This window comes from Mustela erminea, chromosome 6 (genome assembly GCF_009829155.1).
Source record: "Mustela erminea isolate mMusErm1 chromosome 6, mMusErm1.Pri, whole genome shotgun sequence".
NCBI classification, from domain to species: Eukaryota; Metazoa; Chordata; class Mammalia; order Carnivora; family Mustelidae; genus Mustela; species Mustela erminea.
Window position 1 is genome coordinate 24,989,661 of NC_045619.1, and position 26,562 is coordinate 25,016,222.

The 26,562-nt window shown below is 40.0% G+C and overlaps 1 protein-coding gene across 1 annotated transcript in view; it reads left to right on the forward strand.

Moving 5' to 3' along the window:
- The window catches only part of LOC116592991 (uncharacterized protein C3orf20 homolog), a 128,979-nt gene that overhangs the window by 34,362 nt on the left and 68,055 nt on the right, over positions 1–26,562 (forward strand). Inside the window, exons 5-8 of the mRNA XM_032346733.1 lie at positions 1,042–1,140; positions 3,382–3,481; positions 16,565–16,792; positions 17,896–18,045. Of these exons, the coding sequence (XP_032202624.1) occupies positions 1,042–1,140; positions 3,382–3,481; positions 16,565–16,792; positions 17,896–18,045 (577 nt within the window). The remainder of the gene's footprint in view (positions 1–1,041; positions 1,141–3,381; positions 3,482–16,564; positions 16,793–17,895; positions 18,046–26,562) is intronic.

Consider the following 26,562-nt stretch of genomic DNA (forward strand, 5'->3'; position numbering starts at 1 on the left):
ATTTCATAACCCCTCTTTGCCTCAGTTTCGTTATTTGTGACATGGTACTGCAAATTGTACCTCCTTCCAGGGTGATTCTGAATATTAAATAAGTTAACACTAAAGCACTTGGAAAAGTATCAAAGTATAGTAGACACTACTTATTGTTTAAAGTTTTTATTTAAATTCCGATTAAGGGACAGTGTCGTGTTAGTTTCAGGCATACAGTATAGTGAGTGATTCAACACTTCCATTCATCACCCAGTGGTAGACTCTACTTATGTGCTTGTTGTTGTTGTTTTTATCATCATCATCATCATCATCATCATCATCATCATCATCTCCATTCTTTCATATGATCCTCAGAGTAACCCTTCACTATATAGGTATTATTATAGACTCCTGATGGTTCGTGAAGCCCAGTACATTTGCTTTAACAAGATAATTCTAGCAGTACAATTTTTACTTTTTAAGGACAAGTGATTGCTGTTCATCAAGAGATTGAAAGGCTCTGTGGTAGTGGTTCTCAAAGTGTGGTCCCTGAACCAGTGCATCAACATCGCTAGGAACTTGTTAGAACAAGTCCTAGAAAATTTTCTAGGACTTATTCTAGACTTACTTGAAATCCTCATCTGTAAAATGAGAAGATTAATGGTGGAACTCTGTTGAGAGAAATAAATTATATAATGCATGTAATGTGCTTAGCATAGTGGCTGGCATATAGTAAGTACTCAATAAATATTAGTCATGGTTCTTAGAACAAAACCAATAATATAGTCTTTTAGTAAATCAAGAAATTATATAGAGGAATTTTCAAGTTAAAAAGCTGTTTCATAAAAAAATTTCAAAATTAAAAAAAAAAAAGCTGTTTCATTTCCAGAGCAAATGGAAATATTTCATGGGTCATTATGGGTTCTTAAGAAAAATTTTGCCAATGCCCTGGTAATAATATTAAAATGTGGACAACTGATTTTTGTGTTGATGATGATCTAGCAAAATACTCACTTTGTCTTCTCTTTCTCCTCTCCCCCCTCATCTTCCTTCTCCTTCCTTTTTTCCTAGCTCTTGTAGACCAAAACCAAAATGCCCACATACCCCAGGATAACAATTTACCTGTTGTCATCCACTTCTCGCTGTTATCCAAGATCTGTTTAGAAAATGGTAAGATCCCTTTACCCATCCAAATTAGGGTCAACTCTGATGAGCAGCTAGAGTGAGAATTCACTTACCTTCCCTGAATTTGGAAACTTCTCCTAGTTATCCTCTTAGTACAATCTCAGTCAAAGCCAGGCTTTTAAGTTCATGTATTCCTTGTCAAAGTTTCCAGATGCACCACCTCTAAACCAGTGTCCATGATTTCTCCACTCTGGTGCCCTGGGAGTTTTTTTCTTCTTGGTTCTAAGAAACCAACTTCGGTAATAATGACTTGCCTGTTCACCCAGGGCCTTCCATCACAAAAACATACCAACCTGGACTAGAAACCAAAGCTTCAAAGTTTTCTTTTTCTTTTTTTTCTAAAAGATTTTATTTATTTTTTTGACAGAGACACAGTGAGAGAGGGAACACAAGCAGGGGGAGTGGGAGAGAGAGAAGCAGGCTCCCCACTGAGCAGGGAGCCCAATGTGGGACTTGATCCCAGGACCCTGAGATCATGACCTGAGCTGAAGGCAGACATTTAAGGACTGAGCCACACAGGTGCCCCAAAGCTTCTTTGGTTTTTAAATTGTTTAAGTGTTATAAGGAGATTTCTCAAGGAAGATTATGAACACACAAATCTAGAAAGAATACAGTCTATCCCTGAACGACGTAAAAGGGATTGGATATAGATTATTGGGAAAGGGAACCTTGTCATTCCTTGAAATACAGACATAATATAGCCAACTTCATGTGGCTCAGGGAGTGAGTAGGAGTTGGGGCTGGCTGCTGTGGGTCTCAGATTTGCTTTTCGTAACCTTTTTATCATAACCTAAGAACTTTCATCACAACCTAAGAACTTTGAAAATTTTTGCTTTTAGAGAATGTGATTTTAGGAGTCTGGTGTCCTTCCCACACCTCCCAATACCCTACATATGTTTCTGAATCTGGTGTATTAAGCAATCAAAATTTATGACTGGGACTAACTGGAGTGGGATAGATATTGAGGAAATATGCATATGCTAAGAACAAGCCCAGTAAGTATGGCAAAACAGCAAATAGGAATGAAATAAATCATAAGCTATCCTGAGCGTTCAGCATGAAAATGTCAAGGAATCCAAATAGGTGGGTAAAGTCAGTAACAGGAAATCCCTCTGGAGGCAATTGAATGGCAAGCGAATAGTCTGTGAGTAAGAAGCAAGACCTTAAGCATTAAGGGGCAGGATTGGAATCCCAAAGCAAGAAGCTGGAATTACATTATTGAACCCTTAAGGAAACTGGGATGGAGTTTGTTCAATCCTTCTCATCTAGAGTTAGCATGATTCTCATGGTCCAATGATAATGAACCTGAATGTGGTTATGTTAGTCAGGAATCTTTAAGCTGTAGATGATAAGAGCCCAACTCACACTGGCTTAAGCAACAGGAAAATTCTTTGCTAGTATACTGGGGGCAGCTCAAAAGATTAAAGGAAGAACTGCGGGAGCAAAGGTCCAAGGCAGGATGTGGGACTCAGCGCTTGCAGAGGCGCTTTCCTGTCCATCTCTGCTTGGCTGAATTCTACAGTTAGGCTTGGTTCACGCAGTGAAAGAGATAGTCACCGCCAGCCCTAAATTCACATGCCCTATGCCTAGAAAGAAAGTGCTTCTTTTCCTCCAGTGTCCATGAAGGAGACTCAGGAATAGATCCCAAGTGTGCTGACTACCAATAAAATGCTCCCTCCTGAGAGATGGGATCTCAAGTCTGGGGGATGCTGAAGAATCTGATCTGTAGGTCTACGGGGCGTGTAGGGATTTGAACACTTCAGAAGTCATCATAGGGATTTAATTCCTGGGGGTTATATTTTTAAAGCCATTTTAGTGCAAATCTCCTCAAGAGAGGTAATTCTTAAGCTGATGACTTATACTTTAATATAAGTGGATTTGAGTACTTTTTTTTTTTTTTAAGGTTTTATTTATTTGAGAGAGAGAGTGCCTGCACTCAAGAGCACAAGGGTGGGGAGGGGGAGAGGGAGACTCTCAAGCAGACTCCCTGCTGAGTGTGGAGCTGGACCCTGGAGCTTGGCCCCACGACCCTGAGATCTTGACCTGAGCTGAAAACAAGAGCCGGTTGCTCACCCAACTGAGCCATCCAGTTACCCCTGGATTTTGGTTCCTTTTTCAAGTAGGCCTAGATAGACTGATGGCTGAGCAGGATTTATATAGTGAGTACTGAGTTTGGGTAAATTTTTAAATATCCCCTTGAGTTAATATGTGCATTGTTGTTTTAAGGTTGGATCTTTCAATATCCTGACTCAAAATTGGAAATTCTGAAATGGAAGACAATCCTCAGTACTGCTGTGAAGAGACTACAAGAAGCCACCATTCAAATGTAAGGAGCCTTCTGCAATGTTTATTTTTTAAGGATTTATATGTTTATTTTAGAGCTAGAACAAGAGACAGCACACACACACACCCAGGGGTTGGGATAGAGGGAGAGATTTCTAAGCAGACTCCCTGATGAGCCCAGAGCCCACGCAGGGCTGGATCTCACAATCTGAACAGAAACCAAGAGTTGGATGCTTAACCAACTGAACCACCCAGGCACCCCTGCAGTCTTTAGAATCATAGTTTTATGAGGCACATAATGGGTAGATAGGCAAGAAGAGATGCAGAGCCTGTGGGACCCTGGGCAAGTCACTCTATCACTTTGCCTTGTATCTGTAATACGAAAAAAAAAAAAAACCATACACACATGCGCACACAAACCCTTCTTTTCCTAGTAACTCATAGATATAAGTTACTTTGTAGTACACAACTTTATCAGTCACTCAGCCTTGTCAGGTGACCAGTACAGGATCCTGTGTGAAAACAGTGCAGAAGAGAGAGAGGAGATAAGTCAAGGAAAGGAGTACTAGCTGTAGGGAAAGCACTAAGAAATAGGAAATTGGTCCCTATGTCCAAGAAACTTGTCACCTTAAATGGGAAACTAACCATCTTGGCAAGTTAACTTGGCAAGTTAATCAAGAGAGGACAAATCAAACAATTAGGAAGTGATAAGAACCAGAGCAAGCATTGACAAAATTCCTGCTCTGTGGCCAGACAGTGGAGCTGATGCTCTACATTTATCTATACTGCTCAGAACAACCTCATGAGATAAAGGCAATTATCATCTCCATTTTACAGATAAGGAAATTAATGTGCCTTGAAGTGTGGCAATTTGTTGCAAGTTACTCAGCTAGAAAAAGGCAGAGCCAGGAGTAAAACCCAGCTCTATCTGACTCCGAAGTGCACCCACTTTCAACTCATGCTTTGTTTTCACTCATTTTCCACCTGGCCTTCGGTGTGAAAATAACCACTTAATGCTCTGTGGAGTGCCTTTCAAATGTGATAGATGCTTAGTATTTAAAATACTTATTTAAGGGGCACCTGAGTGGCTCAGTTGGTCCAAGTGGTTAAGTGTCTACTTTCAGCTCAGGCATGATCCCGGGGTCCTGGGATGGAGCCCCGTGTCAGGCTCCCTGGTTAGTGGGGAATCTGCTTCTCTGTCTCCCTCTTCCCCTTCTCTTGCTCGTGTTCTCTCTCTCTTATAAATAAATAAAATCTTTTTAAAAAGTATTTAAAATTACATACACACAGAGACACCTGCCTGGCTCAATCAGAAGATTGTGTGACTCTTGATCTCGGGGTCATTGGTTCGAGCCCCTTGTTGGATAGAGAGATTATTTAAAATGATAATAATAAACTTTAAAACATCATAAAATAAAATAAAATTACATACAAAAAAAGTAATTGGAAAATGAGAAATTTTTAGATCAGAGGCAAACAAATTTTAATACTGTTGATAAATCTAAATTGTTAAGAGAGATCTTATAATGTAATGTGAAATTCTTTATTAGATTTTTCTAAAATCCTGGTCTTTACCGCTCTGGACAAGAATTGAGCAGCATGTGCAAGGACTGGAAAAAAAGGGTCTACAATCATCTGACTCTGTCTCTTTAACGGTGTCTCTCTCTTTAAGGCCCTTTAAGGACTGGAAAAGGTAGAGCAGGCCCAGAGCCCAGACTTGGTTAAGATTTTAGATCTTGTGCTGAAAATTCCTGGTGATTTAATCAATGAAGAATAATTTCTAGTGAAAATTTTTTAAAGATTTTATTAATTTATTTGGGGGGGGGTAGTGAGAGAGAGGGAGAGGACAAGCAAGGGGAATAGCATAGGGAGAGGGAGAAGCAGTTCACTGATTAGGGAGCCTAATGTGGGGTCTTGATCCCAGGACCCTGGGGATCCTGACCCAAGACAAAGGCAGATGCTTAACCAACCAAGCCACCCAGGTGCCCCTCTAGTGTAATTTTTTATTTTTTATTTTCTTATTTTTTTGAAATTTAAAAAAATTTTAAATAATTATTTAAATTTTAATTTTAATTAAATAAAATTTAATTTAATTTACTTAAATTAAATTTAAAATTTAAATAATTATTTAAAATTTTAAGCATAGTTTCACTAGAAATCACTCTTTATTGGTTCAATCACCAGGAATTTTAAAATTCAAATTAGTAAATTTAGTATATTGGTAAATTTAGTATCTAAACTTAAACATCATATTACACCTATGCTTAAGGGCATCTGGCTGGCTCAGTTGGTTGAACATCTGTCTCTTGATTTCAGCAAGCTCCTCACTGGGTGTGGAGCTTGCTTAATTAAGATCGTCTCTCGCCTTCTGCCTCTCCCCACTCCTGTGCTCTCTCTCTCTTCCTCAAAAAATAAGCAAACAAAAACAAACAAACAAACAAAAATCCCACCTATGCTTAGTATTTAAACTAACTTTTATTATTGTACAATAATCAATGTTTTGTTTTAAATTTCTCACCCTAGTTTTTATTACTGGAAAAATCTTTCCTCATGCTAAAATTGGATAAACCTACTGTATGTTTTAATTTCTTTTTTCTCCATTTAGTTGGAAATTTTTGTGGGTGTGGTATGAAGTTTCTAGCTTGATTTCTCCCATGCCAATAATAATAATAGCTGGTATTTATTGAGTGCTAATAATAATAGCTAACATTTATTGAGTGTTTGTTTTGTGCAGATTCTTTTTACATCAAAAGCAGCTTAAACAATTTTACCAATTTATTCTTACAGGTAAACTTAGAATTAGTTTTTCAGGTTTAAAAAGACTTCAAGTGATGTGGAGCAGGTGGTATATTTTAATGGGGAAAAAAAAACTTGCAGGGAGTATATGAGAACTCTCTGTACTTTCCACTCAGTTTTGCTGTGAACCTAATACTGCTCTAAAAAAATAAAGACTAAAGCAAAAGCTGAAATAAAAAATGGAGTCAGAACATCTAGGTTCATTAGTCAATAGCGTGGGATCTTGTGTAAATCACTTGAACTTCCCGAACCTCTGCTCCTTTATTCATTTAGGGATAATGACATGTTTTCTGCTTACCACAGCAGGTTCTTGTGACTCAGTATATATAAATGTACTTTGCAGAGACCAAAGCACCAAGCAAGCACAAATCATTTTTTAATAATAAACCGGTACTGTCAGAAGTGGTTTCTTAAAACAAGTAGGGTTAGAACCAAGAAGAGATGGCTTGGCAGAATAGATGGAGGAGGTGAGTTTAGCTGGCACACAGCACCGGGGATGAGTATGATGCTGTTATATGTGACCCATAGTAATAAGCTTTGTCAAGGGAGTGGTTTTTTAACAATGAGAATTTCTAGAATTCATTCCCAAGGGATTTAGCATATACAGAATCCAAGCTTTAAAAAGAACACATGTAAAATTTCACAATGTGTGCATTACAAAGCATCTCTGCAAGAAAATCAGCCAAACCTTAACATCCCTTGGTTCCAGGGTGAGAGATAGCATGTAGATTGAAAAAAAAATGCTTGCTGGATGAAATGCAATTTTATAAAGATTATTTATTTATTTATTTATTTGACTGAGAGATGGCAAGTAGGCAGAGAGGCAGGTGGGGGGCAGGGAGCAGGCTCCCTGCTGAGCAGAGAGCCCGATGTGGGGCTTAATCCCAGGACCTTGAGATCATGACCTGAGCTGAAGGCAGAGGCTTAAACCACTGAGCCACCCAGGCGCCCCTGAAATGCAATTTTAGACAAATCAGAAGTATTGTCTTGTGCACCCTGACAAATTTCTATCACATTTGCTCCACACAGAAAATTATAGAAGTTTAATATCAAGTCAGACCAAGGGAAATTAGAGCAGCATCTTGTCCTACTCCATTGGCAGGTGCACTCTGAAACATACTCTCTTTTCTTATCACAGGAAGTCTAGTCTCACAAACACAGTGAACCCTTCCATCCCAGACCAGATCCCACGGCAATAAATAATAATAAACTTTAATAATAAACTTTAATAATAATAACTTTAGAGCAGAGCACATCCTCCAGACAGTGTTTATTTACCCGGACCTTTTGACTGGGACTGAATCAAGTCTCTGGACTGTAACTGGTGAAGGTCTAGTCTTCTGATTTTATTCGTGTTTACTATTAGGACATGGTGGCACAAAAGCATTAGACTGGGAATCCCAGGCTTGCTCCCAATACTGTCCCTGCCATTTCTGTTGTGTGACCTGGGGTACAAGAGGCAATGTCTATAAAGGTGTAGAGCTCAAGCTTTGGAGTTCACACAAATCTCATGCTCCTGTTTGCCAGCCGTGTAATTTGGGGTACTCATTCTGCTTCTCACAGCCTTACTTTCCTCATAAAAAATGGAGGTACTACTAGAATGCACCTCATAGGGTTATTAAAAGCATTACATGAAATCATTCAGTTAAATAATTTAGCACAATCTGTAGACAATAGTGAATGCTTGATAAACAGTAACTGTTGTTTAGCATTTATCAGTTCCCTTTTCTGTACTTTGGCTTTCTCATCTGTAAAATGGAATTGGATATTCCAAGCATCCTTCACTACTTATGTTTATTGAAAGCCCCCACTATATTGAATTTAGCTTAAATTCTTAGACAGTTTTGACCTGAGAGGACGTTCCCTTTCTATTCCAGCCTGTCTCTCAAAGTGGTCCAGATGCCAGAGGGCTGGGATAATTGGGTAACTTCTGACCTAGCAAAGGATTCTTTTGTAAGCCCTAGCAATGACTTTTCCTAGGAATGACCCAAAACTCCCAAGAAACCTTTTATGCAAATATTAGGGCTCCTTTGTTGAACTAATCAGTTTGGTGGTAATTATCACCTACTGGAGACTCCAGAGGTCAACTTCTGGTCCTCAGGCAGGAAGAGAGCAAAAGCTGCCAGTTCCTTGAGAAAAGGCAGAGAATAGCAGCCTTTCATTGGCAGAGAGGCTGATTAGTTAGTCTTTACGTGATACCATGATACAATTCCTAGGGACTTATTAAAGGGTTAGAAAAGGAAGCACTCACCACTTTTAAAGGAGTTATGAGGAACTTCCCTGAATTATAATCGTCTACTCTTGAGTATTTGTGGCATTCATATAAGGTAGGAGATTTTGCATTGGGGTTTTTTGCATTACAGCTTTTGTATCTTGATTTTTTGCCTTGCAGGTAAGGAGGGGACCATCCCTTTTCTCTCTCTCTCTCTCTCTCTCAATAATTATAGGTATGTACACCTTAGAGGCATACTTACCTTTCTTAAGAATAATCCAAAAGGTCCATTTGTAGAGAGTCACAGAAAAATAGAATCATGTCTAGGCATTGAATGAAAGGGCCAAAGTGTGGGCTTGGTGAATGGTCATTAGACTCAGGTTTCCAATTAGTCTATAAATGTGTGTTGTTAGGCTTTGATGCTTATAAATGGAGTGGCATATGTGTGTTCTGGTGTAGGGAAGAATAGCAATTTATAAGTGCTTACTTTTTTGTCACATTATTCAAAAATTTAGCCCACTTCTGACAGTGGGATATATTTTCATGAGAATGTGACAAAGAAAGGAAGGAGGAGGAAAACAAAAGAAGAAGCAAACATCAAGAGAAACCAGTTGTTTTAATCAAGCATTTCCATTTTTGAGTGGCAGATCTGGCCCTTGCCCACCCTCCTGGGTCTGGTTCCTTTCCCATAGGACTTGCTGAGAAGTTCCCCCTCCTGCTTCTCTGAGAGGGGCCAGTCACCCTTGCGGATTGCTAGGGACTCCCATCCCCAGCGCTCCCCCGCTAACAGCAGTGTGGCTATTATACCTCTCCCTCTTCATTAATCATCTATATTATTTCCAATTACTTTTTTTTCCCATCATCCTAAGTATACTCTTTAATCCTCCTATCCCCTACTTCACCCATCCCCCCACCCTCTGGTAACTGTCAGTTTGTTTTTTATAGTTAAGAGTCTATTTTTTGGTTTGTCTCTATCTTTCTTTTTTCCCTTTGATCATTTGTTTTGTTTCTTAAGTTCCACATATGAATGAAATCATATGGCATTTGTCTCTCTGATTTATTTTAGTTAGAATTATATTCTCTAACTCTATCCATGTTGTTGCAAGACAGATTTCATTCTTTTTTATGAATGGATAATATTCCATTGTGTATATACCACATATTCCTTACCCATTCATCTATCAATGGACATGGGGTGCTTACATAATTTGGCTATTGTAGATAATGCTGCAATAAACATAGGGATGCATGTATTTCTTTGAATTAGTATTTTCGTATTGGGAGGGGGGGTAAATACCCAGTAGTGCAGTTCCTGGATCATAGGGTGATTCTAGTTTTAATTTTTTGAGGACCCTCCATACTGTTTTCCACAGTAACTGCAGCAGTTCCCATTCACACCTACAGAGCTGAAGGTTCCTTTTCCTCCATATACTTGTCAACACATGCTGTTTCTTGTGTTTTTGATTTCAGCCATTCAGACAGGTACGAGGTGATACCTCATGGTAGTTTTGATTTGCATTTTGCTGCTAACGAATGATATTGAGCATTTTTTCTATGTCTGTTTGCCATTTGCAGTGATTTCTTTAGAGAAATGTCTGTTCAGGTCTTCTGCCCATTTTTAAATTAAATTATTTGTTTTTTTGGGTATTGATTGTATCAGTTCCTTATATATTTTGGATACTAACCCTTTATCAGATATGTCATTTGGAAATATCTTCTCTCATTCCATAGATTGTCTTTTAGTTTTATTTATTTTTTCCTTTGCTGGGCAGAAGCTTTTTATTTTGAGGTAGTCCCAATAGTTTTTTCTTGCTTTTATTTCTTTTGTGTCAGGAAGCATAGCTAGAAAAACGTTGCTACAGCCAATTTTAGTGACATTATTGCCTATGCTCTCTTCAAGGATTTTTATGGTTTCAGGTATCACACTTAGGTCTTTAATCCATTTTGGGTTTATTTTGGTGTATGATATATGAAAGTGATGCAGTTTCATTCTTTTGCATGTTGCCAGTTTTGCCAACACCATTTGTTGAAGAGAATTTTTCTCTTTGTTATTAACTCCTCCTGTGTTGAAGATTAATTGACCATATAATTGTGGGTTTATTTCTGGGTTTTCTATTCTATTTCATTGATCTATGTGAGTATTTTTATGCTAGTACCATACTGTTTTAATCAGTACTGCTTTGTTTTTCTTTACTTAAATTCAATTAGCCAACAGATAGTACATCATTAGTTTCAGATGTAGAGTTCACTAATTCATCAGTTTTATGTAATACCCTGTGTTCATCATACCACGTGCCCTCTTTATTGCCCATCACCCAATTACTCCATCCCCCCCACAGCTCCCCTTCAGCAACCCTCAGTTTTTTTCCTATATTTTCTCTCATGGTTTGTCTCCCTCTCCGATTACTTCCCATTTAATTTTCCCTCCCTTCCACTATGATCCTCTGCACTGTTTCTCATATTCTACATATGAATGAAACCATATGATAATTGTCTTTCTCTCATTGACTTAGTTTGCTCAACATATTACCCTCCAGTTCCATTCACATCTATGTAAATAGTAAGTATTCATCCATTCTGATGGCTGAGTAATATTCCATTGTATATATATACCACTTCTTTTTTATCCATTCATCTGTTGATGGGCATCTTAGTTCTTTCCACAGTTTGGCTGTTGTGGACATGCTGCTATAAACTTTGGGGTGCACGTGTTCCTTCAGATCATTACACTTGGATCTTTGGGATAAATGCCTAGTAGTGCAATTGCTGGGTCATAGGATAGCCTACTTTTTTAAATTAAATTTATTTATTTTCATCATAAAAGTATTCATTATTTTTTCACCACACCCAGTGCTCCATGCAATCCGTGCCCTCTATAATACCCACCACCTGGTATCCCAACCTCCCACCCCCCCGCCACTTCAAACCCCTCAGATTGTTTTTCAGAGTCCATAGTCTCTCATGATTCACCTCCCCTTCCAATTTACCCCAACTCTCTTCTCCTCTCTAACTCCCCATGTCCTCCATGCTATTTGTTATGCTCCACAAATAAGTGAAACCGTATGATAATTGACTCTCTCTGCTTGACTTATTTCACTCAGCATAGTCTCTTCCAGTCCTGTCCATGTTGCTACAAAAGTTGGGTATTTATCCTTTCTGATGGAGGCATAATACTCCATAGTGTATATGAACCACATTTTCCTTATCCATTCATCTGTTGAAGGGTATCTTGGTTCTTTCCATAGTTTGGTGACCGTGGCCATTGCTGCTATAAACATTGGGGTACAGATGGCCCTTCTTTCCACTACATCTGTATTTTTGGGGTAAATACCCAGGAGTGCAATTGCAGGGTCATAGGGAGATTCAAATTAAAACCACATTGAGATACCACCTTACACCAGTTAGAATGGCCAAAATTAACAAGACAGGAAACAACATGTGTTGGAGGGGATGTGGAGAAAGGGGAACCCTCTTACACTGTTGGTGGGAATGCAGGTTGGTGCAGCCTCTTTGGAGAGCAGTGTGGAAATTCCTCAAGAAATTAAAAATAGGGTAGCCTATTTTTAACTTCTTAAGGAACCCCCATATTGTTTTCCAGAGTGGCTGTACCATCTTGTATTCCTACCAGCTGTATAAAAGGATTCCCCTTTCCCCACATCTGTCATTTCCAACTTGTCAATTTTAGCCATTCTGACTGGTATGAGGTGGTATCTCACTGTGGTTTTGACTTGTATTTCCCTGATGCCAAGGGATGTTGAGCATTTTTTCACGTGTCTTTGGCCAATTAGATGTCTTCTTTGGACAAACATCTGTTCATATCTTCTGTCCATTTCTCTCTCTCTCTTTTTAAATACTTTCTTGTAGCTGTTAGTTATTTTTTAAAACATTTTATTTGTTTATTTGATAGAGAAAGAGAGATCACAAGTAGGCAGAGAGGCAGGCAGAGAGAGGGGAAAGCAGGCTCCCTGCTGAGCAGAGAGCCCAATGCAGGGCTCGATCTGAGATCATGCCACAGGCCGAAGGCATAGGCTTAACCCACTGAGCCACCCAGGCACCCCTCTTCTGTCCATTTCTTGACTGGATTATTTGTTCTTTGGCTGTTGACTTTGATAAGTTCTTTATAGATCTTAGGTACCAGCTCTTTACTGATAAGACATTTGCAAACATCTCCGATTCCGTAGGTTGCCTTTTAGTTTTGTTTACTGTTTTCTTTGCTGTGCAGAAGCTTTTTATTTTGATGTAGTCCCAGTAGTTCATTTTTGCTTTCGTTTCTCTTGCCTTTGGAGACATGTCTAGCAAGAAGTTGTTACAGTTGTGGTCAAAGAGGTTGCTGCCTATATTCTCTAGAATTTTAATGGATTCCTGTCTCACAGTTCATTCTTTCATCCATTTTGAGTTTATTTTTGTGTATGGTATAAGGAAATGGTCCAGTTTCATTCTTCTGCATGTGGCTGTCCAGTTTTCCCAGCACCATTTGTTGAAGAGACTGTCCTTTTTACACTGGATATTCTTTCCGGTTTTGTTGAAGATTAGTTGACCATAGAGTTGAGGGTCTGTTTCTGAGTTCTCTATTCTGTTCCATTGATTATGTGTCTGTTCTTGCCAGTACCACACTGTCTTGATGATTACAGCTTTGTAATGAAGCTTGAGGTCCAGCATTGTGATGCTACCAGCTTTGGTTTTCTTTCTCAGCATTCTTCTGGCTGTTGTCTTTTGTGGTTCTATACAATTTTTAAGATTATTTGTTCTAGCTCTGTGAAAAAGTCAATGTTATTTTGTAATATAATTTGTAATCTGGAATTGCAATACCTCCAGTTTTGTCCAATTACTTTTTTTTTTAAGTAAACTCTATGCGCATCATGGAACTTGAACTCATGACCCTTAGGATCAAGAGTTGCATACTCTACTGACTGAGCTAGTCAGGCACCCTATCCAGTTACTTATTTTTAATTCTTTAAAAATTTTCCTTTCGGGGCGCCTGGGTGGCTCAGTGGGTTAAGCCTCTGCCATCGGCCAGGTCATGATCTTTGGGTCCTGGGATCAAGCCCCGCATTGGGCTCTCCCTCAGCAGGGAGCCTGCTTCCCCCTTTCTGCCTGCCTCTCTGCCTACTTGTGATGTCTCTCTTTGTCAGATAAATAAATAAAAATTTTCCTTTCAGCATAGCTCTTCTCAAAGCCCAAACCCCACCCTCAACCAATAAATGCATACATGTGTATACACACACGCACACACAAACCAATTCTTCCAAACACTATGAGACCCTTATTGAGATATGCCAGCTCAGTTTTAGAAATTTTCTTTTTTGTTTTTTCTTTCTTTCTTTCTTTTTTAAGATTTTATTTATTTGAGAGAGAGGGAGAAAGAGCACAAGCAGGGGAAGGAGCAGAGGAAGAGGGAGAAGCAGACTCCCTGGTTGAATGAGGAGCCTAACTTGGGGCTCCATCCCAGGACCCTGGGATCATGGCAAACACTTAACCAACTGAGCCACCGAGGTGCCCCAATTTTAGAAATTTTCAATTGCACCTTAAAATGAAAACCGAGGATTCCTGTTTGAATATGCTCTGAATCTGAGGGGACTTGCTGAGGGCAGCCTTAGATAATCTTTTTACGTTATTTCTGAGGTTCGTTTATTGGTTTTGTGTTCCACTCTATATCTGTTTGAAAATGCCCAAACTTCTAACTCTTCTATGAAAAGGTAGCTCCCACTTTCCCTAGTTAGAGTCCTGACGTTTCTGATTATTCTCAAGTGTTGGTCATGAATGTGCCCAATTCCATCCCCACATCCTGTCTTAAGAACCCAGAAGTCCTGCAGCCCACTTCTGCTAGCCAGGACCATGCAGTAGAGGCAAGCCAGCTAGTCCGTATGGATGTTAAACAGGTGGTGTTGGGCTCCAAGACAGTCAAGAATAGCTCTAGTATATGACCTCTGCTTTTCCAGCCTGATTCTGAAGCCTTGTTCTAATGCCACGTTGCCAACAGCTCCTACTTGGCATGCGTGGGTGCACAAGTGTATGTGCACATGTGTGTCTCCCTGTGTGTGTTTGTATGAGCATGTGAGTGTATATGTGTTTGCATACCTGTGTCTGTGTCTCTGTGTGTGTGTGTGTTGGGGGCCGGAAGCTGGGCGAGAAATAGGAAGGTCTGCTTCATGTGCTGACCCTCAGATACAGAGCCCTTGTGGGTCTCATTTTATCCTATGCCCACAGCTCCTGTAGCACCCAACATTAGGAATACGGGAAAAAAAATCTCCTGAAGTGAAGAGAGTAGAGAGTTTGGAGTTGATATGCGTGGCATTGCATCCTGGTTTTACCATGTAAATAAAAAAATCAGGCTCTCTTTAGAATGGGGGTGAATACCACCTATCTCATAGGAGTGTATGAATTTTGCCTATGGAAGATATTTAGTGAATATTTATGAATGGGTCAATGAATGGTCCAAGGGGACTACCTTAATTTCAGGGTCTTGTCTGTCTAAATTGTAGCATATAGGGAGTTTCATATTCACTTACCCTTTCCCTCTACCACCTTATTATTAATGAACATGTATTTGTATGTTCCTCACTGAATTGTAACAGAGATACCTAGTATATTTAGAAGGCATGCTAAATACTGAGGTCTGTACCTAGAGGTCTGTGTGCATTAATTAACCAGAGAGTCCCTATATTTCTGTGAGGTATTGTTGTCCCCATTTTACAGAAGGGAAAAAAAAAATAAGACTCAGAGGAGTTTAGTATTTTGTATACTTTTTTTTAATTTTTATTTTTTATTAATATATAATGTACTATTAGCCCCAGGGGTACAGGACTGTGAATCTCCAGGTTTACACACTTCACAGCACTCACCATAGCACATTCCCTTCCCAATATCCATAACCCCACCACCTTCTCCCTACCCCCCTGCCACCAGCAACCCTCAGTTTGTTTTGTGAGATTAAGAGTCTCTTAAGGTTAATCTCACAAAACAAACTGAGGGTTGCTGGGTGGAGGGGGTAGGGAGAGTGTGGTGGGGTTATGGATACTGGGAAGGGTATGTGCTATGGTGAGTCCTGTGAAGTGTGTAAACTTAGCGATTCACAGACTTGTACCCCTGGAGCTAATAATACGTTATAGTTTATAAAAAAGTAAAACATTTATATAAAAAAAGGAGTGTCTTATGGTTTGTCTCCCTCCCAATCCCATCTTGTCTCATTTTTTCCTTTCCTATCCCCCAAACCCTTGACATTGCCTCTCAAATTCTTCATATCCGGGAGATCATATGATAATTGTCTTTCTCTGATTGACTTATTTTGCTCAGCTTAATACCCTCTAGTTCCATCCATGTTGTTGCAAGTGGCAAGATTTCATTTCTTTTGATGGCTGCATAGTATTCCATTGTATATATATGTACCACATCTTCTTTATCCCTTCCTCTGTTGATGGACATCTAGGTTCTTTCCATAGTTTGGCTATTGTTGGATATTGGCTAATGCTATAAACATTCAGGTGCACATGCCCCTTTGGATCACTACTTTGTATCTTCAGGGTAAATACCCAGTAGCATGATTGCTGGGTCATAGGGTAGCTCTATTTTCAATGAGGTAGCACCAGTATTCCCCTCAATTCTTGCCCAGGCCTGTGCTGCATCACGCCACTCCTGTGGGGACAGGTGCTATGTACTGGTCCTGCATTTGCTGCAGCCTGTAGTACAGTGCTTCACACACAGCAGGTGCTCAATAACTGTGTAAAAATGGTAGGTACTCAATGAACACTTGCTAAGGATTTCCAAATTTGTCTGTCCAGATCTAAGGAAGCCTTTAGATAAGCGGTAAAATCACAGAGGCTGGAACAGCCATTACCCACCCTCTAGCCATTGATAAGACCAAGAAATAGCTACTTCTTGAATTTTTTTCTTTTTTTTAAAGATTCATTTATTTATTTTAGAGAGAAAGCAAGAGCATGAGCTGGGGGAGGAGCAGGGGGGGAGAGAAAGAGAGAGAGAAAAGCAGACTTCCTGCTGAGTACAGAGCCCCCACAGGGCTGGATCTCAGGACCCTGAGATCCTGATCTGACCTGAAATCAGTCGGACATTCAGCCTACTGAGCCACCCAGGCACCCCATTTAATTTTTTTCTTTTGAACAGAAAAGCAGAAGAAGCAAAGCTTAAAAAAGAGGGATTCAACAAACAACTTACCTTGCTCTACTATAATGATCCTAAATGTGTGGTGAAGGTGAGCAGCAGCCCCCACGTTTCTCAATGTTTCTGGCTGGAGCTGCTCAAGAGGAAGACTGAGATGCCAGTGGTCCAAGAGGCTGACCCAGAGATGAAGAAGTTCCATTACGCACTGGTAGATGGTTCTTCTCTGACCTAATATCCTTTTGAAATCCCAAAAGGAAAGGAGGATGGAGGAAGCCAGGCATGATGGAAGGGACTGATAGGTAGGACATTTCTGTTTGATCAGAAAATTGCATTGGAAAAGGAAGTCTGGTGCCTTACTCATTCTTTTTCTCCCACAGTCCATGTTCCCTCGTGCTAGGGACAAGTCAAAGCAAGAAAGAGGTTGGGGAAATTCTCCAATTTGCAAGCCTTACTTCTATTTAAGAGAACCTCTGGTTGTAGCTGATATTTCTGTTAAGCACCTAAGGGCTCACATGGTTCTAAGAAAATGAGTTTGCCTTCATTTTCCTGATTAGTAGAGAGAACCACATGGGGATTTAGCATCAAGAGGACCTACCTTAAAAAGGTAGAAAGAAAAGAGACTTCATACAAATCCAAAATGAAGAAGACCTCAGGAGATTGGTACAGTTAGATTTTGTGAACTTCTTCACATATCCTTAGTTATCCCTCAGCCCTGCTCTGCCCTCGATGTTGTCAGGGAGACACAATCCTCCTGCAGCATGCTGTAGGGTCATACTGGGTAGCAATGGGCAACTTTGGTTTCTAGTCACTCTTCTACTAATAGGACCAGTCTAACCAGACTTCCGTCTTATTATTCACAAGATTGGTTTCAAAGAATTTGGGGCTAAAATGCGGGTGCCAAGAGCTGATGGTTATCAGAAGGGAGGTGGGTGTGATTGGGAGGCTGGGGGGATTAAACAGGTGATGGTGATTAAAGAGGGCACTTGTGATGAGCACTGGGTGTTGTATGTAAGTGTTGAATTACTAAATTCTATACCTGAAATTAATAAATAAATAAAATGAGGGTGCACGTAATGTGGACATATGGGAAGAGCATGCAAGTGAGAATCAGGGAACCCAGTTGCTGGCCTGGCACTGCCATTATTATCCTCAATGACCACAGGAAAGTGAGTCACCCTCTCTGGACTTCTGTTAGCTTATTTGTGAAGAGCTAATTAAAAAAAAAATTAAATTGTATGTGAGTTAACATCATTCCAAATAAGAATAATTATAAGAATAATTATTACCATCGTTGTTTTTTCTCATCAGTATCCGTTCCTTAACCTGGATTTTATCTATCCTTCTGGCCGTCTAGCTGTCTGCCAAAGCTATTCTGCCCTCCCTGGGGGTGGCATGTACACCAACATATTCAATGACTTGCCAAATCAAGTTATCCTTGGAACCTTCACACCTTCTGGACGTGGTAGCATTTCTTTTCCTAATAGGTATGTGAGATGCCAGGCAAACTAGAACGTGTGGGAGTAGAGCAAGAGCTAAATCCCAACAGAGGGAAGAATGGGAAAGTAATCTTTTAAATGATCAGTCTAACTGGGAAAGCAGGAAAGGAAAATGAAACACATGCGTGTGGTCAGAGCAGCTCCAGGCACAGACTGGCTGGTTGCAACAGGTCAGAGGACCACCGGTCTCCCAGCATCCTGCTGTGCCATCCACGTGGAGACACCGTGGCTCTCAAGAGTATGTGGCCCTATAGGAAGGCAAGGCCCCAAGAATACAAATTGCTGCGAAGTAATACAGGAAGACTGTTGTTTGGTGAGCCTGGTGTCAGCTGGCCTCCCTGCCCCCTGAAGAACAAGATCGCACTGGCAGCATGCCATCCCATGCCCTAGGAAAGCCTCACATCCTCTTCAGCATTGCCGCCAAATTCTTAGGGGTTATGATCTTGTGGTCTTCTCTGAATTTCATACCCTTTCTCCTCTGAACTTTGTTCTCCACTCTGTCTTGTAACCGTGGGTTTATTTTGGCTCTTTTGTTTAAACCGATTAGAAAATTTGCTCTTTTTTTTTCTTTTTTCCACATAAAACCCACTCACTGAAGGCCTCTGTGAGGAAGGCTGAGTTTGTTAGTGATTTGGGTCACAGGAAGCTTATTGCATAGTATAGCAAACATCTCAAATGAAGTATAAAATATAGGAATGTGTTTTTTCTTAAATAAAGATCTTATTTGTTTATTTGAGAGAGCACAAGAGAGAGGAAAGAGCAGAGAGAGAGGGACAAGCAGACTCTGCACTGAACAGAGCACGGAGCCTGATATGGGGCTCTATCTCATGGCCTCGAAATCATGATCTGAAATCACGAATCAGGTGTTTAACTGACTGAGTCACCCAGGCACCCCTGTAGGAATGTGTTCTTTTTTTTTTTTTTTCCCAACCAGACAATGTTATGTTTATTGTTTCCATTTAAAAGGGTGATAGGAGGCGGCCCCTGGGTGGCTCAGTGGGTTAAAGCCTCTGCCTTGGCTCAGGTCATGATCCCAGGAACCTGGGATCCAGCCCTGTATTAGGCTCTCTGCTCATCAGGGAGCCTACTTCCCTTCCTCTCTCTCTGCCTGCCTCTCTGCCTACTTGTGATCTCTGTCAAATAAATAAAATCTTCAAAAAAAGAAGAAAAAGGGTGACAAGAGGGGTGCCTGGATGGCTCACTGGGTTAAAACCTCTACCTTCAGCTTGGGTCATGGTCCCAGGGCCTTGGGATCAAGCCCTACGTCGGGCTCTCTACTCAGCAGGGAGCCTGCTCCCCGCCCCCCGCCCGCCTGCCTTTCTACCTACCTGTGATCTCTGTCAAATAAATAAATAAAATCTTTAAACAAATAAATAAAAGGGTAACAAGATAAAGCAAACATGTATAATAACAAGGAAAGGTCTAGAATTTAAACCCAGATATCTGGATTTAAATGTTTTCTTTACTTGCTTTGTGATCCTGAAAAATATTATTCAACCTCTTGAAACTTTGGTTTCCTTATCTACAAAATGGGAATATTAATCCCCACCTTAAGGATTTTAAGGATTTAATGAAACAATGTAGGCAAAATTGTAGAAATGTGTTCTTAAAAGTGTTTCATCCATCCTATGTGTTGTCCAATTTTTCATTTTCCTCTCCAAGATCCTCTTGTTTTTCTTTTCCTTTCTATTTTAGGAGCCTCTTTTCCCTTTTCATCCCCCACCTTGAAATCTTTCCATTTTCTTATGAAAGAGAAGTTCAACTCTTTATAGCTATATGCCCAACCAGCTAACGTTTGCATTTTCAAGCATTTAGCTAACAATCTGGACATGTTGTCCTGGGAGTAAGGTGAGGAGATGGGAGAGGGATCAAGGAAGAGGGGGTGAGGTTACTTAACTGCCTCACATTTCGGTAAGCCACACCATTGCTACCGTATGTCTCATTCATTCATTTATGTATTTCTCCTTGCTTCATTCCTTTACTAAATGTTTATTGAGCATCTATCACATGTCAGACACTCAGAACAGAGAGTAACATAAAGTTTCTGTTTGTCAGGAGATGTGTTACAGGAAAACTGAAAGGCTGTATTTAGAAACGGAAATAGGGGCTCTTGGGTGGCTCAATTGGTTGAGCATCTGCCTCTAACTCAGGTCATGATCTCAGGGTCCCAGGATTGAGCCCCACATTGAGCCTTCTCATTTCATCAACTCATTGAAACTGAATCCATGTGGTGGATGGATATGTTTATGGCATAGAATGTGGTGATGGTTTTATGGATGTATAGTTATCTCCCAAATCATTAAGTTGTGTATATTAATATATATATATTTATGTATATATTAAATATATTCACCTTTTTGTATGTCATTCACACCTCAAAGTGTTTTTAAATTTATTTTTAAAAAATTTCATTTATGTATTCATGAGGAACAGAAGGAGAGGCAGAGGCAGAGGGATAAGTGGGCTCCCCAAGGAGCAGCGAGCCCAATGCAGGACTTGATCCCAGAACCCTGGAATCACAGCCTGAGCTGAAGGCAGACACCCAACAAACTGACCCACACAGGTGCCTCTCGAAGTGTTTTTTTAAAAAAAGATAGAGATGAATGGATGGATGGATGGATGGATGGATAGATATGGAAATATTTAGATAACTAAAGATCTGGAAAGTTCATGAAACAGTGATGATGAGTGGCAGGAAGAGGGAGCAAAAGGTATGTGGAGTGGGGAGTTTTGAGAATACCAAGGCTGAGAATGTTTGTACATGCAACAGTGCATAGACAAGAACATTGAGGGATGCCATCTTAGGGATCATGAAAGTTGGTGTTTTAAAGTGTTATGGTTCTATACTGCTTTAGGAAATGTACCATAGCTAATGTTTCTTTGTAAAGCCAGAGATGGTTAAGTGTAGAGATACAACTTAGCCTAAGAATGGGGTCTGACCAGGAAGACCTATATTGTTCTCTGTAATATTGGGGTTTCTCTTTGTCCTTGGAAATTGCCCATGAGGATCTGGATCTCAACTTCTTATCCCAGTGGTATCCCTGAACCTGGTGCCTGAGCCACAGCTCTTCCTGCTTTCCACTATACCCTGCAGCTTTCCCCAACTCTAATCCCTCTCCATCTCATATTTCAGAAGCTCAGGAGAAGGAGGATAAGATATGACATTAGGTGTCAGCACAGATCAGGGTAAGCTCAAAGGTGGGCTGAAGAAGTCAGGTGACAAGGTCAAAATGCCACAGCCAACCAAGTGCAGGTAGCAGAAGCTGCAGGTCTCCTCAAGACCACCTACAGCAGGGGGCGCCTGGGTGGCTCAGTGGGTTGAGCCGCTGCCTTCGGCGCAGGTCATGATCTCAGGGTCCTGGGATCAAGTCCCACATGGGGCTCTCTGCTCAGCGGGGAGCCTGCTTCCCTTCCTCTCTCTCTGCCTGCCTCTCTACTTACTTGTGATCTCTCTCTGTCAAATGAATAAATAAAATCTTTAAAAAAAAAAAAAAGACCACCTACAGTGGGTACTAATTTCTTGTTGCTTGCCTGGAGCTGCCATTACAAATTGCCATAAACTGGATAATTTAAAGGAACAAAAAATTATGCTCTGGAGTTTAGGAGGCCAAAAGTCAGACATCAAGGTATTGGCAGGATTGATTCCTTCTGAATCCATACCATGCAGCTCTCCTGGTTTCTGGTGGTTGCCGGCAATGCTTGGTGCTCCTTGGCTTATAGACACACCACTCCCATCTCTCCCTCCATCTTCATATTGCCTTTTTCACTGTGACCTCTCCTCTTCTTATAAGGACCCAAGCCATTGGATTTAGGACCCATTCTAAATCATCTTGAAATCTCAAGTACGTCTACAGATGCCCTATTTCCAAATAAAGTGACATTCTGAGGTTCAAGGTGAACATGAATTTTGGGGGGACACTATGGCAACTCACCATAATTACTGTTCCTCTATATTTACCTTTATTTGAAATATTACTTACTCTCATACCTCTGCCTGCTCCTCTTCCATGTACTTAATTGCAGTTTCATTGGTGATTCATATTTACAACAGCACAGATGGAAATTTTAGACCAAAGTCACCGTGAATACATAAATTCCGCACATAAAAGAAGAGCATAAGATGTGGGCTTAAAAAAACCCCAACATTTTCTGGCCCCTGAAGATTTAAGAAGAGATTGACATTAAAGACTATTCATAAGACAGCTTTCAGTACTCACCCTCCGGATTTGCTGAATTTGAATTTTTTGAATGAGCCCCAATTGCATATATCCCATCCTTTATATTTTGACTTCTCTTGATTTCAAGATTATGGAAATTGACAGGTCATCCGGAAAGCAAGTGCATAAAAATGCTTTTTATATGTTTCTGCCATGTTAAGCATTTCATATATGATGGCTGTGTTCCTGGGGAGCCCCTTACCTGGTGGTTATGAGCCAAATCACCTGTCGAATATGTCAGAAGTTTACCAGCAAAAAGAGTACAGGTCAGCAAAAAGCTTAAAAAAAATTTTTAAAAAAAACTAATGCCTAATTTTCAAGATACAAGTAGAAAGAGACAGAATAATAGGGTAGCCAAGTGCCTTGGTGAGTGGCATGTAAATACCTGCCCTCCGAGTGGAGAGCCTTTCCCAACTTTGATGTTAAGATGAAAAGATGATGACAGAATCTGGAAGCATTTCAAAGGCTGAGAAAGCACATACTTTTTAAAAAATCTCTCCCTCCCAATCCTAGCTGCTCAACAGTTTCAAAACAAAGATCAAGAAATGCTACATAGTATTATGGCATTTTAATTGCACATTTTGTTCTATGACACCACAAAGTGGAAAAGTAACAATTGCTTTCATGAAGAACAAATGTATTTTCACTCAAGTTGTCCGGGGTTTGTTAAAGTTAGATTATTTGGAAACTGTTTCTGGAGATGTCAGTTAAAACATCTCACCCTCATTGTTAGGCTTAAAACACAAGGCTTTAGACTTTGTGCAGATGTGGTATGGGATGGGACAGGCCTTTCCTGCAGGGGTTGGGAAGTCCAGCCTTTCTTCCTCTGGAGAGAATGGCCTGAACTGTGTTACAGGGCAGGCCAACTGTGATGTACAGTAGTAGGGCAACACTTTTGATCTTCTGTTGTTTCTATTAAACTTGAACTAAGGAAAAAAAAAAATCTCACCCTCAATGACTGCTAATATATATCACGTTATGTGAGAAGTAGTGTATATCACTTTTTCATGGTATTTAATTTTCCCAGGAACCCTCTTGATTAGGTGTAATTCCCAGCTAAGGCAAACTGAAGCTCAGAGAAACCAGATACCTTTCCCCAGGCTACCATGGAACCATTGGAGTCAGTTTTCAGACTGTGATCCCAATGCTTTTTTTCCCCTTTCCGGCCCTTAACATACTGAGAGAGAGGTTTAGGGCTGAGAACACAATGTATGAACACTGATAAGAGTAGTAATAATCAGGAGTGCCTCGGTGGCTCAGTGAGATCGAGCCCCACATTGGGCTGTGCCCTGGGCATAGAGCATGCTTAAGATTCTCTCTCTCTCTGCCCCTCCACCCTCCTCTCTCTATCCCTCTCTTTTAAAAAAAGAGTAGTAGTAATCATAAACATAATCATGTGGTAAAGAGCATGGGCTTTGGGGCTAAGATGTATCTAGTAATAGGTTGGACCAACACCGAAACTGGGTTGTGTGTCTCCAGTATCTACCAGGCTAAGCTCAGGCTTCTTTACAGGGTGCCTGGGTTCCAAAACATCAAGAGTTAAGATAAATCTCAGTACATACACACTTTTCAAGCCTTCTCTAGTATCATGTTTGCTAATGACTCAGATTCAAGAATTGAAGAAAGAGACTTCTAATTTTCTTGGAAGAAGCTGCAAAATATTGTGGCCATTGTTGTAATTGACCACATTGTTGTAATTGATCACGCCTGAATTTAAATTGTGACTTCTCTCTTGTCTCTCTCTCTCTCTGCCTCTCTCCACCCCTGATTCTATTTTGATCAATCTTGTGTAGTAGAATTTGAGAATTATGAATACATAAGATGATCACTTAGCCATATTCATCTGTTAGCCACCAATCCCTCCTCTCAAGAGTGTTCATGATAATTTGCAAGGCTTAGTTTTCTTCTTTCTTCTGGTTTTGGTCCAGATGTTCTTATAGTCTCACTTGGAATTCTGTGTCATCCTCTGATTCCTTCCTGCATTCTTTGTTGGTCCAATCTGGATTGGTCATGTCCTTTTGTTTCCCGTTTCAAGTATGCCACCTGTAACTGCTCACAAAGTTCAGAAACTGTGAAATCTGTATTTATATCGCGTTGGTGATTTCTTTTCCTGTTTGGTATTCTTTCGGATCCCCACATTCTGAACTGTCTAGAGATGTGAATTCTTCTTGTGCTCACTAGAATATCTGTGAATATCTCTTGGAAATTTATATTTATGACAATGGTGGAAGTAATTTAGTGGAATTTCCCAGTTATAGGCTAAGTGTTGCTTAAATGCTTTTCCCTTTTGAAATTTGATGCTTCTTTGCTTCATAAGGTGTTTTGCAGCACTAGCTTTGGGGATTAACAGCTCTCCACTTGCTGCCTTATCCATGGGTTTCACTATTAAATATTTCATGCAGACTTCCATGTGGATTTTATTGCCCAAAGAGAATTTGTATCAAAATGGAACTTGGTGACTCTGAAAATTTCAGAAGACCTTTCCCACTCTGGCCCCTTTCCAACCTCATCTCCTATCACTCACCCCCTTTGTTTACTAAACTTCTGCCTCTTTTCATGGCTTTCATAGTCTTTGTTCCCTGTTACTGAAAGCTCTTTTCCCAATTCTTGCAAGATGGGCTTCTTATCTTTCAGGTCTCAATTTAAATGTCACCTCCTAGAGGAAATCTTTTTTGTTTTTGTTTTAGATAGCTTTATTAAGAAAAATTGCATTTCATAAAACCCATCCATTTAATGTGTACAACTCAGTGGTTTTTAGTATATTTACAGAGTTTTGCAACCATCCCCATTATCTAATGTTAGAACTTTTTCATCACCCTGAGAAGAAACCTTATACCAATTAGCATCCAGTCACTGTTCAATACTCTCACCTCTAACCCTAGGCAGCCATTAATCTACCTTCTGCCTCTATAGATTTGTCTATTCTGGACATTTCATATAAATGAAATCATATAATATGTGGTCTTCTGTGACTGGCTTTTTAAATTCAGCATTAGGCTTTCTAGGTTCATCCATGGTGTAGCATGAAGAATCAGTACTTCATTCCTTCTTATAGCGAAAATTATATTCCGTTGTATGGATATACTACCTTCCGTTTCTCTATTCATCAGCTGACAAATATTTGTGTTGTTTTCATTTGGGAGGCTATGATGAATAATGCTACCATGAACATTCACATACAAGTTTTTGTGTGGACATGTTTTCACTGTTCTTCAGTAGATAACTAAGAGTGAAATTGCTGGGTTATATGGTAACTAGATTTTTAACTTTTTAAGGAATTTTTCCAAAAGAGGCTTCTAATGGCCATCCATTTTAAGAAGGCCTGTCTTTCTTTTCCTTTATTCTGTGATGACTTTATTGCTTCTTAGCACTAATCACGATCTGAAATTAAATGTTCATGTACTGGGTCTGTGTGACTAGAATGTCTCTCCTTGATGGGAGAGACCATTTATAGCTTGTTCACTGCCTTGCCGCCAAGCACTTAGTATGTGCCTAGTACATAGTGAGTGCTTAATAAATGTTTGTTGAATGATTGAATAGTGAGTGAAAAGGGTTCTGGGAAATATTTGTGTCAAGCTGTTGGGAAGAGGTAGTGGGGAGGCTAGACAGATGGAGTGCTATAAGAACCAGCCATAGAAATTGTAATAAAAAGGTTGTAGCAGTTAGAGTCGGTTTTTTTTTTCTTTCTTTCTTTCTTTCTGAAAGTAGAGTTAGAATGCTTTACTATAGCAAATAACAGAAAATTCCAATTTTGGAGAGGAGAAGTTCTAGATGCAGTATAATTTGTGACTTAGTGATGTCATGAAGGATCTAGATTCTTTTCATTTCTCTAGTCAGTTATCCTTGGCATCCTTTCTTCCAAGGTGGTTCCCCTGGTGGCTACCAGTGACACTAGTTGTATGCTCTTTTATATGTCTAGCAGGAAAAAGTTAAAAACTCTTTGTTTTTTTTGGTTTGTTTTTACCAGAATAAATTATATGTCCTTCCTTTCATCTTTTTAGATCAATTTGGTCATAGGCCTATCCCAGAATTAAAAACAGCTGTCAAGGGAACACCATGTGCCTATGAGCTTAGATAATTCGCATCTACCCCCTGTAAATGGGGACCAGTGAAGGGTGAAGAGACAAATGAACAGCAATTTCTTTGAAAGGAGGAAGGGCTCTTAAAGGCACAAGAGGACAATTAAAAAAAAAAAAAAAAAGGAGGGAAGGAAGGAAAATAGGAAGGAAATGGATGCTGAGTAGGCAACCAACAGTGGAGCACATAGAACTTGATTTGGGTCAGCAAT